The sequence below is a fragment of the Ursus americanus genome, chromosome 12 (assembly GCF_024610735.1).
Source record: "Ursus americanus isolate L20-20 chromosome 12, mUrsAme1.1.p, whole genome shotgun sequence".
Lineage (NCBI taxonomy): Eukaryota > Metazoa > Chordata > Mammalia > Carnivora > Ursidae > Ursus > Ursus americanus.
Window position 1 is genome coordinate 3020700 of NC_142138.1, and position 16541 is coordinate 3037240.

The 16541-nt window shown below is 46.2% G+C and overlaps 1 protein-coding gene across 1 annotated transcript; it reads right to left on the bottom strand.

Moving 5' to 3' along the window:
* Nucleotides 1-6774: 6774 nt before the first annotated feature.
* KLF18 (KLF transcription factor 18) lies at nucleotides 6775-12261 on the bottom strand. Its single transcript, XM_087866307.1, has 5 exons — nucleotides 12086-12261; nucleotides 11663-11810; nucleotides 7952-8888; nucleotides 7541-7777; nucleotides 6775-6950 (listed from the first exon to the last, which is right to left on the bottom strand). Exons 1-5 carry the CDS (start codon nucleotides 12259-12261, stop codon nucleotides 6775-6777), a joined length of 1674 nt encoding a protein of 557 aa, XP_087722433.1.
* Nucleotides 12262-16541: the final 4280 nt, after the last annotated feature.

A 16541-nucleotide genomic window follows, 5' to 3' on the forward strand; every position in this document is an offset into this window, starting at 1 on the left:
AGCCACCCTCCAGAGACTGGAGACAGCTTTAAAAGAGAATCCTAGGTTCTAGGCCAATGGGGATGGAAGCCACCTGCAGAATGGAGCCTGAGTGGGTCCAGAAATGGTGTGAGGGGTCAAGTGGGGGAGGGAAAGGAGGGATGACACGTAAACAGGCTTCGAGAAAACACTGGCACATCTATTCCACTCTTGCATATGACGTAGCAAGAAAAGAGTGGCTTTTCCAATAAGTCTTTTTCTTTTGGCTTTCAGATGTTCATTCATTCACTCAATTCTCCCTTGCCTGACTCACACCTCACAACAATGAATCAGACTTTTACTTGTATTAAGTGTTGGGATATGAGAGAAACAGGGCCTCTGCCTTTCAGTTTTCTCTTCCCTTTCCGTCCTCCTTTTCCTTTGCCTGGTTCATTAAAAACATTTTAAATAGATAATACATACACGTAGTACAAAATTCAAAAGGCAGAACATATTATTCAGTGAAAAGTCCTCCTACTGCTCTTGAGTGTCTCCTTGGAAGTGATGCTGCTTTTGGTTATGTGCCTTCCAGAACCTAACTGTAATACATAAACAGCAGATCATTCACACCGTTGGGTCTCTCGCTGTCTTCACTCGTCAGTACATATTGGAGACTGTTTGGTGTAAGCAAATAGAGAAATACTAGAATCTTTTAAATGGATGCATAGAATTCCATTGTGTGGATGTGCTATATTTATTTCACCCATCTTCTGTTGCAGGATGTTCAGCTCATTTGCTATGAAACAATGTTATATGCTTGAGAAAGTTGTTTTATTTGTTTATTTGACAGAGAGAGAAAGAGCACAAGCAGGGGGAGCAGCAGACAGAGAGAGAAGCAGGCTTCTCACTGAGCAAGGAGCCCGATGTGGGACTCGATCCCAGCCGAAGGCAGATGCTTAACCGACTGAGCCACCCAGGCGTCCCTACACTTTCCTTGTATTTGGCAACCATGACAGTTCTGAAGAGCACTAGTGAGATATTTTGTAGAATGTCCCTGGGTTGGATTTGGTTTTTTGCATGATTTGGCTAGAGGTAAATGATGTATTTCTAGGAGGAAGACAACAGAGGTAAAATACATTTCCAGCAAATGCATTAAACATAAGATCCAAGTAGACTCTCGTAGCTCTTTGGTCTCTCCCTTTCCCACCCCAGTGTGTTGATAATGGGCCACACATGTCCATGTGCATATGTATTTCTAGCCCAGTGGCCTCCATGCAGAGGCTTCCTTATGGGGCTCTGGTGATCGGAATCGGTATTTCCCCACTCGAAGCCCTCCTCCCCGTGCTCCCTCAGCTTCTCCGTCCATACAAAGGCAGGAGCCTTTCAGTTCGGGGCTCCTCAGCAGTGAGGGAATTCCCCTGTCTGTATCCAACTGACTTGACTTGGGAGCTTTAGGGAGCCAGCACCTCTCCTTTTTATCTCTTGCTTGCACTGTCAAAGTAAGTAAATAAAGCCGTGATTTTTTACCTTCAGTTTGGCTCATTGTCCTAATTAACCATCTTGGCACCTGACAACTCAACACACTGATGCAGCAAGACAGGGGGGCCAACTGAGCCCAAAGTCATTCTGGGAGAATAAAACACCCAAGGGCCCCACGGGGCACGTCCACAGCTATACCAATAGGATTTGGGGGTGCTAGTGGATTATTTACAGAAACTTTTCAGTTCTAAGGGGAAATCACTGGTCCCTTTTAGCCCTGCACTCCCTGGCTGGGCTTGCCCAGTGGGTCGATGAGAAATGCAACAAAGGGAACTCTAGGAACTCCGCTGCTCGTGCTTCTCCAGAAATGGGACCAAAAACTGTCAGAGCAGCCACATGCTGAATTGCACCCACTAACTATTGGCTCTGAGCAGGTTGCTGATGCCAAGGGACATCCTGCCACATAGTTATTGAGACTCATGCCTTCAGCGAAGGAGTGTAGAGGCCTTTGTCTTGTGGCCCTAAGAGACCTAGAGACCTGGTGAGTTTGCCTCCACAGTGAAAAAGATCATTTTGTTAAACGCAGTGATACAGAGAGGTGCCTTGTGGGGTGCATTGCTACAGACCCCTCTTTGGAAGTGCCCTGACTGTGGGCAAACATCCGAGACCTCCTTCCTCAATGGGTACCATGTGGCTCCACAGGCTTGTCCCACCCGTGACAAGTTCCTTGTTTGGACCACACTTGCAGAGGCTCTAACGTCCCTGCAAACCATCCTTGTGGTCCCTTGGGTCTACAATGAGGGACGGAGAACAGTGGATGGTCAGATTGTTTGACTCAAATGTCCAAGTTTGTTTATGCTACCCCTGCTGGCACTGGTCACCCACCAGGCTTCGTTAAACCACTTCGTGAGATCAGGTCAGTTCACCCATGATACAGTCCAAGTCTTAACCGACAAATTCCTGGACACGGAAAAAGCAGCCACTGGCAGGAAAGCAAATTGACCAGGAGAAAGAATGGCGTTAAGAGTAATAACCTAGCTCCCTCTCCTGGGCATCCTGGGCAAGGCCTTTCCAGAAAGATCTCTGAATTTGGTTCCTTTGTGATAGTCTCAAAGGCGGAGATTGATAGGGCAAGAATCGGGGTCTCTGGGGCACCTGAGTAGCAGCGCCCTCCCAGTGAGCCTGGAGATGATTCGGGAAGTATCACTAATCTTACCTGGACCTCTTGGCATTCGAAAACAAACAAGACTTAGGGACAGGCCAAGGCCTGTCTGTTCCCACGGGGCATCAGAGACCCTAAGCCAAGGTCAAGATTCAACAGGCATGTGGGGGAGAGCTGCACTTCTTCTTCTTCTTTTTTTTTTTTTTAAAGATTTTACTTATTTATTCGACAGAGAAAGAGACAGCCAGCAAGAGAGGGAACACAAGCAGGGGGAGTGGGAGAGGAAGAAGCAGGCTCCCAGCAGAGGAGCCTGATGTGGGGCTCGATCCCAGAACACCGGGATCACGCCCTGAGCCGAAGGCAGACGCTTAACCGCTGTGCCACGCAGGCGCCCCGAGAGCTGCACTTCTTGAGTCTTTGGCTGCTGGCGCACAGGTGACTGTGATCCCTGAAATCCTAGCTCCAGGATGAAGGGGAAACAGATAAAGCTCTGCCGCTGGGACCTTGCCCGTGCCTAGCTATGGGTGGGTCCTTTCAGGTCCCTACAAACTTCCCTTGCTATGGCTCCCACTAGTGAATGTGCTGTTGGTATGGAAGTATTGTCTGTGTGTACAGATGATTTGCCTTTGCCCCAAATCCCTGATAAGAACCGCTGCATTTTAGTGGGGCATGTGGATGAACCTACTCGGTCACCTACCAACACCTGGTACCACTGTCTATCCAAAACAATACTGGCTGCTTGAGGAAGAAAAAGAAATAACCATCCACATCGCCCATCTCAAGGGAGCCAAAGTTCCACAAGATGATTTCTTCATTCAGTAGACCAGCTGGCCTGTGCACAAGGCCTCCGATATCTGGAGACTCATCGTTGATTAGAGGAGGCTCAGTGCCATAGTCCTGGTCGTACCTGGTGTCATGATTGTCACAGAGGCTATTGCCCAAGCTAAAGAAACCTGGTATGCAGCCACTGATACGGAAAATATTTTTTCTAGCATCCCCTCTCTACCCAGATGATCAGGATTAAATCCACCCCTATATGCAGGGCACTGCAATATATCTTTAATGTCCCATTACAAGGCTGCCTAAATTCTCCAGCTCTCTGCCATCAATGTGACCTGGAAAAGTCCTGCTCCCGGAAGGAGCACTCACCTTTGCTATACTGATAACATCCTCCCAGTAGGCTCACCCAAGGGCACCGCCCCACAAGAACTGGATGCCCTATCGACCACCATGCAACAACACAAGTGGGTCATTCACACAGGCAAGCACAATGACCTAGTACCCAGTGAAATTCTCGGACATTATCTTGGAAGGGGTGTGATGTCTCATTCCAGAGACGATTGCTCTGACAAACATTAAGGAGGCCTAGTGATTAGTGGGCCGCTGTGGTTAATGGTGCTCTTGCATAATCAATGTAGGGATCTTGGTGGCACCCATCTATTGGGTTACCACAAAGACTGCTACCTTAGAGTGGGGCCTTTAACAAAATACCTGGAGGCTCTCCAGTGGGCCACCCTGGTTGACCTTCTCCTGGTCCCTATGGATCCACATTTACCTTTGAGTTACAGGTCTCTGCACACTCTGAGTTCACTGATTACAGCCTATGGCAGAACAGGGCCATGGGCTAGTCGCACCACTTGGTTTTTGAATCCATAAATTCCTGGAGTTGGCTGAAAGGCGTGCACTCTTACAGAGGCACATTTGGTCTCTTATCTTAGGGTCTTTCTGGTACCTCAAGTGCACCAACCTAATTAATTCGGACATGATACATTGCCACAACCGGATTCTACAGGAGCAAAATACCTCCCTAAATGTAAACTCACTCCCGTCAGAGAAGGAAGCAGCCAGAACATCTGGGAGGGAAGTGCAGGCTCAGAGCTACTTCCACTACAGTGGGGGTGGCCTTCTTCCCTCCACTCACTCCTGCCCTATAAAGCCTATGTGGTTATTCTCATTGTCCTCCAATTAGAAAAGGTTGTACACTATCTGTCTTTGCTCCTCGTTGAGATTATTACTATTTCAGCCTCAACTCCTTGGCCCAAGTAGTGTTGGCTAACTGCATAGTCCTTGGCTTCCTGCTGGCCAGCGGAGGAGGGTCTGTGTAATTGCCAACAACTTGGATCAATGAACCTGGCAAAACAGAATAGTCCATTAGGTGGCTTAGATGGAAGGCCTTCTGGCTCTCTAGGGTGGATGCTAACGAGCTATGTATATTTTTCTGGCTTGGCAGCTGTTGGGGCTCACGGCTCTATTCATTCCTCTGGGCAGTCCTGATATTCTACTTGGAATGACTTTGATCATGGCCCTCAGACTGATTAACCAGACTTACTGCAACGTCTGGCTCACGTGAGTCCATCATGGAGTAGCCCATGCTTCTCGCTGAGGCCCAGAAGGACCGAGGGGTGGAGCTGAGGAGTCCAGTTCCAGGCCAAAATCCTGTTTATGATCTTTCAGGCCCAACCATAGGTAATTATAAGACCTTGCCTACCAGTCCTCATGGGGAAAAGCCGCCTCCCCACACCAGACTTGGTGCACAGTGGGTGCACCACAATTTTCCGGAGGGAGTTGTTGTCAAGAAGTCACTACACAGGCCAGCCCTGCTCATATGCATGTCTGCATTCCCAGCCTGGGCACCTCCATTCAGAAGCCTCTTTACTGGGGAATCTGCTGAGGTACTTTTTTTCCTATCTGACTCAGTATTTTTCCAATCCTAGCACTTTCCCCTCTTCTTCCTCCTATTATCCCTTCCATAAAAAGGTAGGAGAATCTTTTTGTTTAGGGCAGTGAGAGAATTCCCCCCATCTGCACTGCATGTCCCTTAACCCTTGCCTGGTGCTATTTCATGGGGAAAGATGGGACATTGGAGAGCTGGTACCTCTTCTTTTTGCATCTTGCTTTCTCTGTAGCAGGAAGTAAGTAAAGGCTTGATTGTTACCTTCAGTTTGGCTCACTGTCCTCATTGACCATCGTGACACCTGACTGCATACCAGTGGGTGATGGGCTCTCACAGATGTTCACTGTTTTATACTTTCAACTTACATTGATTATTTCATATAATACCAAATACAACATTAAGATAGAATTTTTTAAATGCTGTCTGAGTGCCTTAAAGACTCAGGGATCTAGTGTCTGGGGGTGAGGTGAAAGTGTGTGGGCCAAGAAGCTCCTCAAATGCCACAGAGCCAACTGAAGCCCTGGGGTTTTGTGGTCCACTTCCCTTTTCGGGCTCTGGATAGAAAGAGATTTTCAAAGTGCTCCTTCCAGAAACCAGGAGTGGGATGGATCACGTCCTTGACTTTATCCAGACTTTTTTGCCAGGAGGATATTATATAAGCTGGGGTTTGGACAGGAGTCAAGCCCTAAGAGGGTGGAAACTATAAGAGCTGGAGAAGGACCTAGTCAGCAGGGAAAGATGGCGGAGCTTCTCTGAAGCAGTTATCAAATCATGCCCATGCAAAGACAAACAGACTGCAGGTCACGCCACCTGCAGAAGCAACGGGCCAAAGGGCCCAAAGCCCAGTGGCAAGGACAGATCCTTGCCCGGGCAGCCATCACATGACCACCCCTGTTCCAGTGCTATCACTCCCTGTATCCTGACAGCATATGGAGAAGGTAGGGCAGATTTGACGTTTTGCCTGAGAGAAGAGCAGTCATGACAGGAAGTTCAACTTTTGAATAGATCCAGTACTCATGCAAATGCACTTCGTTTAATTTTAGGCCATTTTACACGAGAAGTGACCACGTGTCTCCCTCCTCCTAACTGCATAAAAATGCAGACCCAGAAAACATGAGCTCAGATACAGAATGCTACATTCTTTATACACCGGAACTATGCATAAATTTCAATAATCTGCATATATACATTTTTACAGGTACAGATAGAGGGAAATGCACAGAGCAAGATCTAGAAGGATTGATAGAACAGGATCAAAAGCGACCCTTGGAATGGGGAGTGAATGAAAAGTGCTTCTGATTCTACTTAAACACGTACATGTATTCCTTGTATGTTTCAGAAAAAAATAAACGAAAGCCTTAAAAGCTTACAAATAATATTAAGCTCTTATTATATGCTGGCACAGCGCTAGGTACAGAGCGAAACAAAGACTTAGTAGAGAGAATCTTTCAGCTGCACTCATTTCCTCATGTCCTGATGGGTTCATAGTCATGGGCAAGTATTATTTGTGGATTCTTTGATGCTGCTTCAGGTGATCAGATCGCGCAAAGTTCCTGTTGCATTTAGTACACAGGTAGGGTCGCTCCCCACTATGCTTTCTCTTGTGTCTGTTGAGCTCATCTGAACGGGGGAATTTCCATGGGCATCCCTTCACATTGCATTTGTATGGCTTCTCCCCTGGGCCAGAAAAAGAGATTTGTCATGCTTCCGGGTAGCATGGGTCAGGGAGGTGGAAGGTGAACAGAGAAGATAAAGGGTTTGAGCATGTTGGAGTAGAAGGGAGAGGAGAGGAGACCGGAGGTGGTGAGTGAAAGAGGAAGACAAGGAAGGCAGCATGAGCTAGAAGGACAAGAGAAAAATGTGAAGGAGGTAAAGGAAGAGAAAAAGAGAAATAGGAAAAGCAAGGGTCAGCAGGAAAGTCAGTGGGGGAATAAGGAGGTCAGGGGTAGGTATCTGTTGGGCCTTAGGAGAGGTCCATGACGTGTCACTCCCTGTAGAGGTAGGGTCAAAACCAACCATAGGAGGGCAAACAAATCCTTCCACTTGTTCCCCTCATCCCAGCACAGGTAGCAACACAGAAGGCTGCAGCCAGGTTGACTCTGGCCCAGAACTATATAGTCTGTTTCTGGGACTGCTTTATACGGCCTTTCAAATAGGCCAAACTTTACTAGGCTTCTGAGGTCCCAGACTTAGAGAGAGGTGTCAACAATCTCAGATGATCTCAAAGTTTTATAAAGGCACATCCCTATCCCTCAGCCCTCACTCACCAGTATGTTTGCGCTCATGGATGCGGAGATGGGAAGGCTTAGTATACGATTTGCCACAGTCCTGGTACGTGCAAGTGTAGTTCTTCAAAGAGTCAGGATTCTTCTGGAATTGACGACTCTGGGTCTTAATGTTGCACTTCTGCTTTTCTAGGGATTGTCCATGGATCAAATGAGAACTTGAAAAATATAGGAACCCCGGGTATGGCAGTGATGATGACTGATGTGGCATCATATGGTCTCCATAGAGAGTGTGGTCATCAACGAAGGTTGTCATATAATCCCCCTTAAGGGTCATCATCTGACCTCCATAGGGGGTCTGGTCACCACTGTATGTTGTCATCTGGTTCCCAGTGAAGGTCTGGTCACCAGTGAAGGTCACTGTATAGCCCCCTTTAAGAGTTGTCATTTGGCCTCCATAGAGGGTCTGGCCATCACTAAGTGTCTTCATCTGGCCCCCATAGAGGATCTGGTCCCCTCTGAAGGTCAACTGTCCTCCATAAAGGGTCTGGTCATCACAAAGCATCTTCATCTGGCCCCCATATGGGGTCTGGTCCCCACTGAAGGTCATCTGGCCTCCATAGAGGGTCTGGTCACCACTGTAGGTCTCCATCGGGCCCCCACTGAAGGTCTTCTGGTTTCCATAGAGGGTCTGGTCACCACTGGGGGTCTTAGTCTGCTCTTCACACAGGGTTGTCCTTTGGTTCCAATTCAGGCTATGGTCATCACTGGAAGTCACTGTATGGCCCTCAGTGAAGATCTGGTTACCACTAACGGTCATCATATGGCCCTCTTTAAGAGTTATCACCTGTCTCTCACAGAGGACTTGGTCATCACTGGTCATCATCTTCATCTGGCTACCTTCATTGGGGATTGCTATCTTGTTTGCAGTGACAGTTACCTTTTGGCATTCAGTGAATATTTCTGGGTTGTCAATAATATCTGTCATCCAGGAGGTTGTTATGGGTTTTCTCTCATCAAAGAAGGTCACCTCTTGGTTCATGGGAAAAGTTTCACTTAGGTCTTCAGGGGGCATCTCAAGGGCTTTAACGGTAGGTAATGTTGAGTTCTGAATAAGGATTGTCCCAGGGATGTTAGAACATGCAGAAATCATCATTGTGGACCTCAAAGGAGTCATCACCTCCTGGGCTGATGCATGCTGGTTGTCCTCACCATGGGTGGTTTGAGGTATATCAAGCTGCGGTTCTGGTGCAGCTGAGGTTCTTTCCTGATGTGTCTCAAAGACGTCCTTGAGAAACTCCTCAATTTCCTCAACTGTTTGAAGGAAAGAGTCCGTGGAATTCTCTTTGCTGTTGCTGGATAATTGAACTAGATCTTCCGTTGTGGGATCCTGGAAAAAACGTTAGAAGTTCAGAGGTCTTACCCAGCTCAAACCCCAATTCCATATACCTTTCCTCTCCATCTCTGCTGATCCTATCCCAGTCTACCCCACCATCATCTCTTGTCTAAAAGCCTGCAGTTGCCTCTCAGTTGGTTTTCCTGAGTCTGAAATAAGAAGGAACAAACAAAACATAATAAAGACCATATATGACAAGCCCACAGTTAACATTATACTGAATGATGAAAGGTTGAAAGTTTTCCCTCTAAAATCAAGAACAAGACAAGGCTGTGCTCGTTCTCACCACTCCTATTCATCATAGTACTGGAAGTCTTATCCAGAGCAATTAGGCAAGAAAAAGAAAGAAATGGCACCCAAATCAGAAAGGAAGAAGTAAAATTTTCTTTGTGTACAGATGATATGATCTTATATATAGAACACCCTAGAGACTCCACCAAAAAAACTGATAGAATAAACAAATTCAGTAAAGTTGTAGGATACAAAATCAATACACAAAATACACTAGCAACAAACTATTGAAAAAAAAATTTAAAAACAATCCCATTTACAAAAACACCAAAAACAATAACATTGTTGGGAGTAAATTTAACCAAGGATGAAAAACTTGTACTCCAAAAACTGTAAGACACTGAAGAAAGAAACAGAAGACACAAACAGAAAGCTATCGCCTGTTCTTGGATGGAGAGGATTATCGTTATAATGTCCACGCTATCCAAAATGATCTGCAGATTCAAAGTAATCCCTAACAAAATTCCAATGTCATTTATCACAGAAATAGAAAAAACAGTTCAAAAATTAAAATCAAACATAAAAAGATTCAAAATAACAAAAGCAATCTTGAAAAAGAACATTGCTGGATGCATCACCATTCCTGATTTCAAAATGCTACAAAGTTTTAGTAATCAAAATAATACGGCACCGCCATACAACCTGACACACAGACCAATGAAACAATTGAGTGCACAGAGATATACCCACACATATAGGTCAACTAATCTTTGACAAGGGTGCCAAGAACACACAATGGGGAAAAGATAGTTTCTTCCATAATTGTGGGAAAACTGGATATGCACGCACAAAAGAATGACACTAGACCCCTTTCTTACACCACTTGCAAAATTTACTTATAATGGATTAAAGACTGGGGCGCCTGGGTGGCTCAGTCCTTTTTAAGTGTCTGCCTTCAGTTCAGGTCATGATCCCAGGGTTCTGGGATTGAGACCCGCTTCAGGCTCCCTGCTCAGCCGGGAGCCGGCTTCTCACTCTGCCCCTCCCCCCTGCTTGTGCTTGCTCTGGCTCGCTCTCTGCCTGAAATAAATACATAAAATATTTTTAAAAATGGATTAAAGATTTAAATGTAAAACTTGAAACCATAAAATTTAGGAGAAAGCATAGTGGAAAAGCTCCTCAACATTGATCTTGGCAACAAGTTTTTGGATGTGATGCCAAAAGCTCAAGCAAAAAAGACAAAAATAAACAAGTGGGACTACATTAAACTGATAAGCTTCTGTACAGCTAAGGAAATTATCAACAAAGTAAAAAGCAACCTGTGGAATGGGAGAAAATATCTGCAAGCCATCTGTCTGATAAGGGGTTAATATCTAAATATATGAGAAAGTTATACAACTCAATGGCAAAAAACCAAACAATTCCATTGAAAAATGGACAAAAGACCTGAATAGACGTTTTCCCAAAAAAGATATACAGATGGCCAACAGGTAGAGGAAAAGGTGTTGATCATCACTAATGATCAGGAAAATGCAAATATAAACCACAACAAGATAAGCACCTCATTAACTGTCAGAATAGCTATTATCAAAAAGACAAGAGATAACAGTTGGGGGAGGATGTGGAGAAAAGGGAACCCTTGTGCACTGTTGTTGGAATTCGTAAACTGGTGCAGTCATTATGGAAAACGGTATGGAAGTTCCTCAAAAAATAAATAGTAGAACTACCATCCAGCCATTTCTCCTCTGTGTATTTATCTGAAGGAAATATAATCAGGATCTCAGAGATATCTGCACATCTGTGTTCACTGCAGCATTATTCACAACAGCCAAGATGTAGAAACAACCAAAGTGTCTGCTGACAGGGGGAACGGATAAATAAAGACAATGTGGTGTATAATATACACAACGGAATATTATTCAGCCATTAAAAAGACGGGAATTCTGTCCTTTGTGACAACCTGGGTGAACCTGAAGGGCATCATGCTACGTGAAGTAGGTCAGACAGAGAAAGACAAATACTGTATCACTTTTATGTGGAATATAAAAAAGGAAAGTCTGAACTCAGAGAGTAGAAGGGTGGTTGCTAGGGGATGGGGTGTGGGGAAGTGGGAGAGGTTGGTCAGAGGGTACAAACTTGTAATTATAAGGGGAAGAAGTTCTGAAGATCTAATGTACCGCCCGGTGACTGTGCTTCATAACGCGGTATTGTAGACTTGAAATTGGCTAAGATAGGAGGCCTGAAGGATTCTCACCCACACAAAAAGGTGACCACGTGAGGTGATAGACGTGTTAATCACCGTGATGGCCGTGATCATTTCACAGCGTGTACACGCATCAACTCATCACGTTGTACACTTTGAACAGATTCGCATTTGTCAATTTACTTCAATAAAACTGGGGAAAATAAAACAGATTTTCCGAAAAGGAAAAAAGGGAAAGGAGGAAGGATGGCGGGAAAGGAGAAAGAGAAAGAAGGACTCAGTTCCACCCGCTCAATGCCTCTGTCCCCAGATGCTGGCTAATTTTTAACCGAACCAGCCCGGGCCCCTCGGCCTCCTCGGCCTCCTCGGCCTCGCGTCTGCCCATCCTTCCATCTCTTCCACGATGTGTGCAGTGGCCCAGGACCAGGGCGGTGGTCGGGGGCCTCCGGGGCACCAGGCAGGGAGCGGCCATGCGCTCGAGACTTCAGGGACAGCAACCAGCAGGCCCAGCCCTGACAGTGTCTCCTCCGCAGGCCGCTGCCGTCTGGAGGAGGGCATCCCCTGGGCAGGGCAGGCACGCGGGGGCGGGGGGTGGAAGGCTCAGGAAACACATCCCCAAAGAAGCGAACCATTTCGGATGTTCGACCCCTCCTCCCGCTGAGGGGCTAGGACTCCCCCGACTGTCCACCTGAAGGGTTTCGGACCTCCCACTCCGGCAGCCGGACCTTTGCCCCTGCGTTTGAAGGTGCAGACTCACCATAAGTGGCTCCAGCGCGTGGACAGCGGAGCGTGCTGTCGTGGGCCCGGGCGAAGCAGCACTGCGAGGCTGGGCGCGGGGCCTGGCTTCATATAGGGCCCCGCCGGATGCGCGCCGCGGGCAGATTCGCGCCTTTGGCCGGCCACGCCCTTGAGGGCGGAGCCCAGGGCACCCATCCCGCCACCTGCGCGGTCTCGACCTCTCTCGGGACTGCGGCTGATCGCGTTACCTGCGAGGCGCCTCCGGATGTCGTTCCAGTCATTTCCCAAGTGTCCTCACTGGGCGAGGACGGGATTGGTACGCGCTAGCCGATTCATCCTCACAACCGTCCTGTGAGCTGGGTTTTGTAATTGTCATCATACGAGGGGAAAACTGAAGCTCGGAGAGGTTAAGTCATTCGCTGGAGTGAAAAGGAAAGTCAGTCGCAGAGATTAGGACTAGATTTAAACTCAAATGGTTTTGCGCTTGTAGTCGGCCCTTAAACGTACGAGGCTTCAACCCTTAATCCAATCAGCCCCTCAGGTCTGCAGAGCCCATCTCTTCGCTGTAAATTTAATCAAATTACTTCCAGAGTAAAGCTCTAGATTCGATCAGGTCACCTAGAAATGGTAATGGCATTCTTGATGCATCTCCCTTACCCCACTCCTCAAGTCCCGGAGACTGTTTCACCCCAGCGAAGTGACACACGCCTGGGGTTGCGTGAGTGACTTCTGACCTCCTCCGGACTGTGCTCTAGGTCTCCGTTTGGTCCCCACCACCGATGGCCCAGCCGTCACCAACTAGCCTTGGGGCTTTAGCCATTCCCAGAAAGTCCCGCCGTAGGGCCACCCCCTCTCCAGTCTCAGGTCTCTAAAATTTTTAACCCAAGTGGCCCAAGCCCCTTTGCCTGGGGCCTGAGATGGGTTGAGAGGTGAGGGGAGAGGGGCCGCAGGGACTCCCAGACCCTGGCTCGGACTCTCGGCTGCTGGAAGGCCTCGCTGAGGAGCTGCCATCATGGATACGTTTATAATGCATACTGGTTTCTCGCTCCCGCCGGTCCATCTCCAGGCAGGTACTAATCTGCGTTCTCTCACTATACTAATGTTTTTACGTGCTTTTAAATTCATATAACTGGGGGCGCCTGGATGGCTCAGGCGGTTAAGCGTCTGCCTTCTGCTCAGGTCTTGATCCCAGGGTGCTGGGATCGAGCCCCGCATTGGGGCGCCCTGCTCAGCGGGAAGCCTGCATCTCCTTCTCCCTCTGCAGCCGCTCCCCCTGCTTGTGCTCGCTCTCTGTCAAATAAATGAATAAATAAATAAATAAAACATTAAAAAAAAAGTCAGGTAAGTGTCATTATTCACCACTTATTCGAAATTGACCTCTTTTCCCTGGATGTTATGTCTTGACAACCATTCACGTGGATAGGAAGTTCGCCTTTTAACTGCTGCTTTTGTCCCTTGTATGAACAGAGAAATGAGGAGGAGCCTCCGAGGCGTCTCAGGGTCCCCAAGAGAGACCAGCTTTTCTGATTTTGAAGCAAGGGAAGTAGGGAAGTGTTTAGTGTGAGCACACCACCAAGGCAAAGGAAAGTCTGGTTCCTCTGGAGGCTACCTTTGAAGAAGTTGGGAAATGACCGTTGAATAAGGGAGGCCAGTCCACTTGGAAAGTAAAGGGCGGAAACCCCTCAAATTTAGTGCTGCTGATTGAATTTGTATTGATCTATTAAAGAAGTACAGTAAATAGTTTGAAGAAATTAGTCTTTAGTACCCTGAATCTTAATCTCCTAAATCTCTAGTTGAGAGGAAAAAAAAAAAGTGCCAGGCAAGTGAAGAAAGTAAATTGGGCTAGAATGAGTTCTAAAACTTTGGTTAAAAGGTAAACATCACACTCTAATAAATATTTAGAACTTCATGTAAATAACTACGTAAACAACTAAGTTATTGAAAAGATTTTATTTTATTAAAAGATTTTATTTGACAGAGCGCACATGCGCACAAGCAGGGGGAGCTGCAGAGGGAGGGGGAGAAGCAGGCTTCCTGCTGTGCACAGAGCGGATCTGGGACTAGATCCCACCACCCCAGGGTCATGACCTGAGCGGAAGGCAATCTCTCATCCCACTGAGCCACCTGCGGGACAGAATCTGGAGTTTAAACTATAGCTGTATGACTTCTAGATTTTACCTGTGTGAGAAATAAACATGCCAACAGTTTCATTTATGTAAGACTCTGGATTTGATTTCAATAAAAAGGCTAGATTAAAAGAATCACCTAAATTCCTTAAAATTGCCTTACGAGGCATATAGTTCATTATTATTTACACTAATATGTAAGAATTCTAAATGTAAACAAAGGGGTACAATTAAGTTGAATTGTAATTTAATATACAGTAGCTTTATATGGAAGCAGCCTAAGTGTTCATCAACAGATGACTGGATAAAGCAGATGTGGCATACGCATGCTATGGAATATTATTCAGCCATTTAAAAAAAACAAGATCTTGCCATTTGTGACAAACTGGATGGATCTAGAAAGTATTATGTTAAGTTAAATAATTCAGACAAAGACAAATACCAGATGATTTCACTTATATGTGGAATCTAAAAAAACAAATGAACAAACAAAAAAGCAGAATCAGACCCATAAATACAGAGAACAAACTGGAGGTTGGGGGGGTTGGGGGGGGTGGAGCAAAATGAGTGCCGGGGAGAGGGAGATACAGGCTTCCGGTTAGAGAATGAATGAGTCACAGGAACGAAAGGCACAGCATAGGGAATATAGTCGATGATACTGTGATAGCGTTGCATGGGGACAGAGGGTAGCTATGCTTGCGGTGAGCACAGACAATGTACAGACTTGTGAATCAATATGTTGTACACCTGAAACTAATGTAACATTGTGTGTCAACTATGCTTCCATTAAAACAAAACTAGTATCCTTATAAATTTTATCCTTGTAAATCTCACACAAAGATGAAAATTATGTGAGCCTATGGAATAATGCTAACTGTACTAACAGGGTCAAAGTTTTGTTTTTTGGGTTTCTTTTTAAAGATTTATTTATTTATTTTAGAAAGAGAGAGGGAGAGAATGAGCAAGCCGGGGGAGGGGCAGTGGGAGAGGGAGAGAGAGACTCTCAAGCAGACTTCTGTGCTGAGAAGACGATCCAGAGGTAAAGTGCCCTATCAGAGGTACATGGTATGAACATTGTTTCTCTTCTGGGTAGAAATTCTCTTGCGGCAACACAGAAGCTTCTCTCTTTGCCATGACAGTTCCCCCACATTGTGGGTGGCAAACAAGGCAGTTTTCCTGCATTGCTGGACAACTGGAAGAATTAGGAGCATAGCAATTTTTTCTTGTAAAAGCAAATTTGTTTTCTAAAATGTTTTTAAGGAGGCACTGCCTTAGGACACCCAAGCAAGAGGAGGAACAAACCTTTGGTGATAGTCAGTGACTATCTAGGTGGGGACAGAGGCAAAAATATAATCTGGAAGCAAGAGAAAGCTCGGTCATGGAGAAAGGCAGGATAAAGAAAAGTCACCAGGGAAAAAACAGTCAGTTCACCACTTTACAACCGAGAGCAAAGGTGACTGAGGACGGGAAATGGCTATACCCTTGCCTGTGTTATTTGTCGCAGTTTTTTTTTTTTTTTTTAAAGATTTTATTTATTTATTCGACAGAGATAGAGACAGCCAGCGAGAGAGGGAACACAAGCAGGGGGAGTGGGAGAGGAAGAAGCAGGCTCATAGCGGAAGAGCCTGATGTGGGGCTCGATCCCAGAACGCCGGGATCACGCCCTGAGCCGAAGGCAGACGCTTAACCGCTGTGCCACCCAGGCGCCCCTGTCGCAGTTTTTATTACATCCAGACAGAAAGGAACAAGATCATTAGCCACTTCTACTCTTTCAAGTGTGAGAAGCCTTCTTGTTTCACAAAATGTCTCAAGCTGAACTATCCAGGAATGTAACGCCAGTCAGTCCAGATGGTAACATGCTGGAAACTAGGGTAGGTGCTTGGGTGAGGCCACCTAGGCAGAAGAGAAGAAAAAGAGCATTTTTCTACCTAGTTTTGAGCACCGATTTTGTACCCAGAGCCCAATTCTTTTTCCTTTGAGCTACCAGTCTCTCTCTTTCATACATTTCTTATCATCGCTAACTTGATTACATGTTGACACTTACATATGTACGTCTATCTATATGTATTTATGTAGTCACATCAAACAATAAGTTTAAATGATGATATTATTCAAAGCTTTAAACTGGTTTAAAAACAAAATGAACTAATAGGTCTTGTTCTGGGACAGAGTCACACAAAAGAGCCTACTGGTCCACAGAAGCAGCATCTTGTCAGAGCCTCTTAGGTTCAGATTCTCAGGGCCTACTCCAGACCTACCAATTCAGAGTCTCTGGAGCTGGGGCCCGGGAATCTGCGTGTTGATAAGCTCACCAGGCGATTCTAATAAACGCGGGAGCTAAATCAAAGA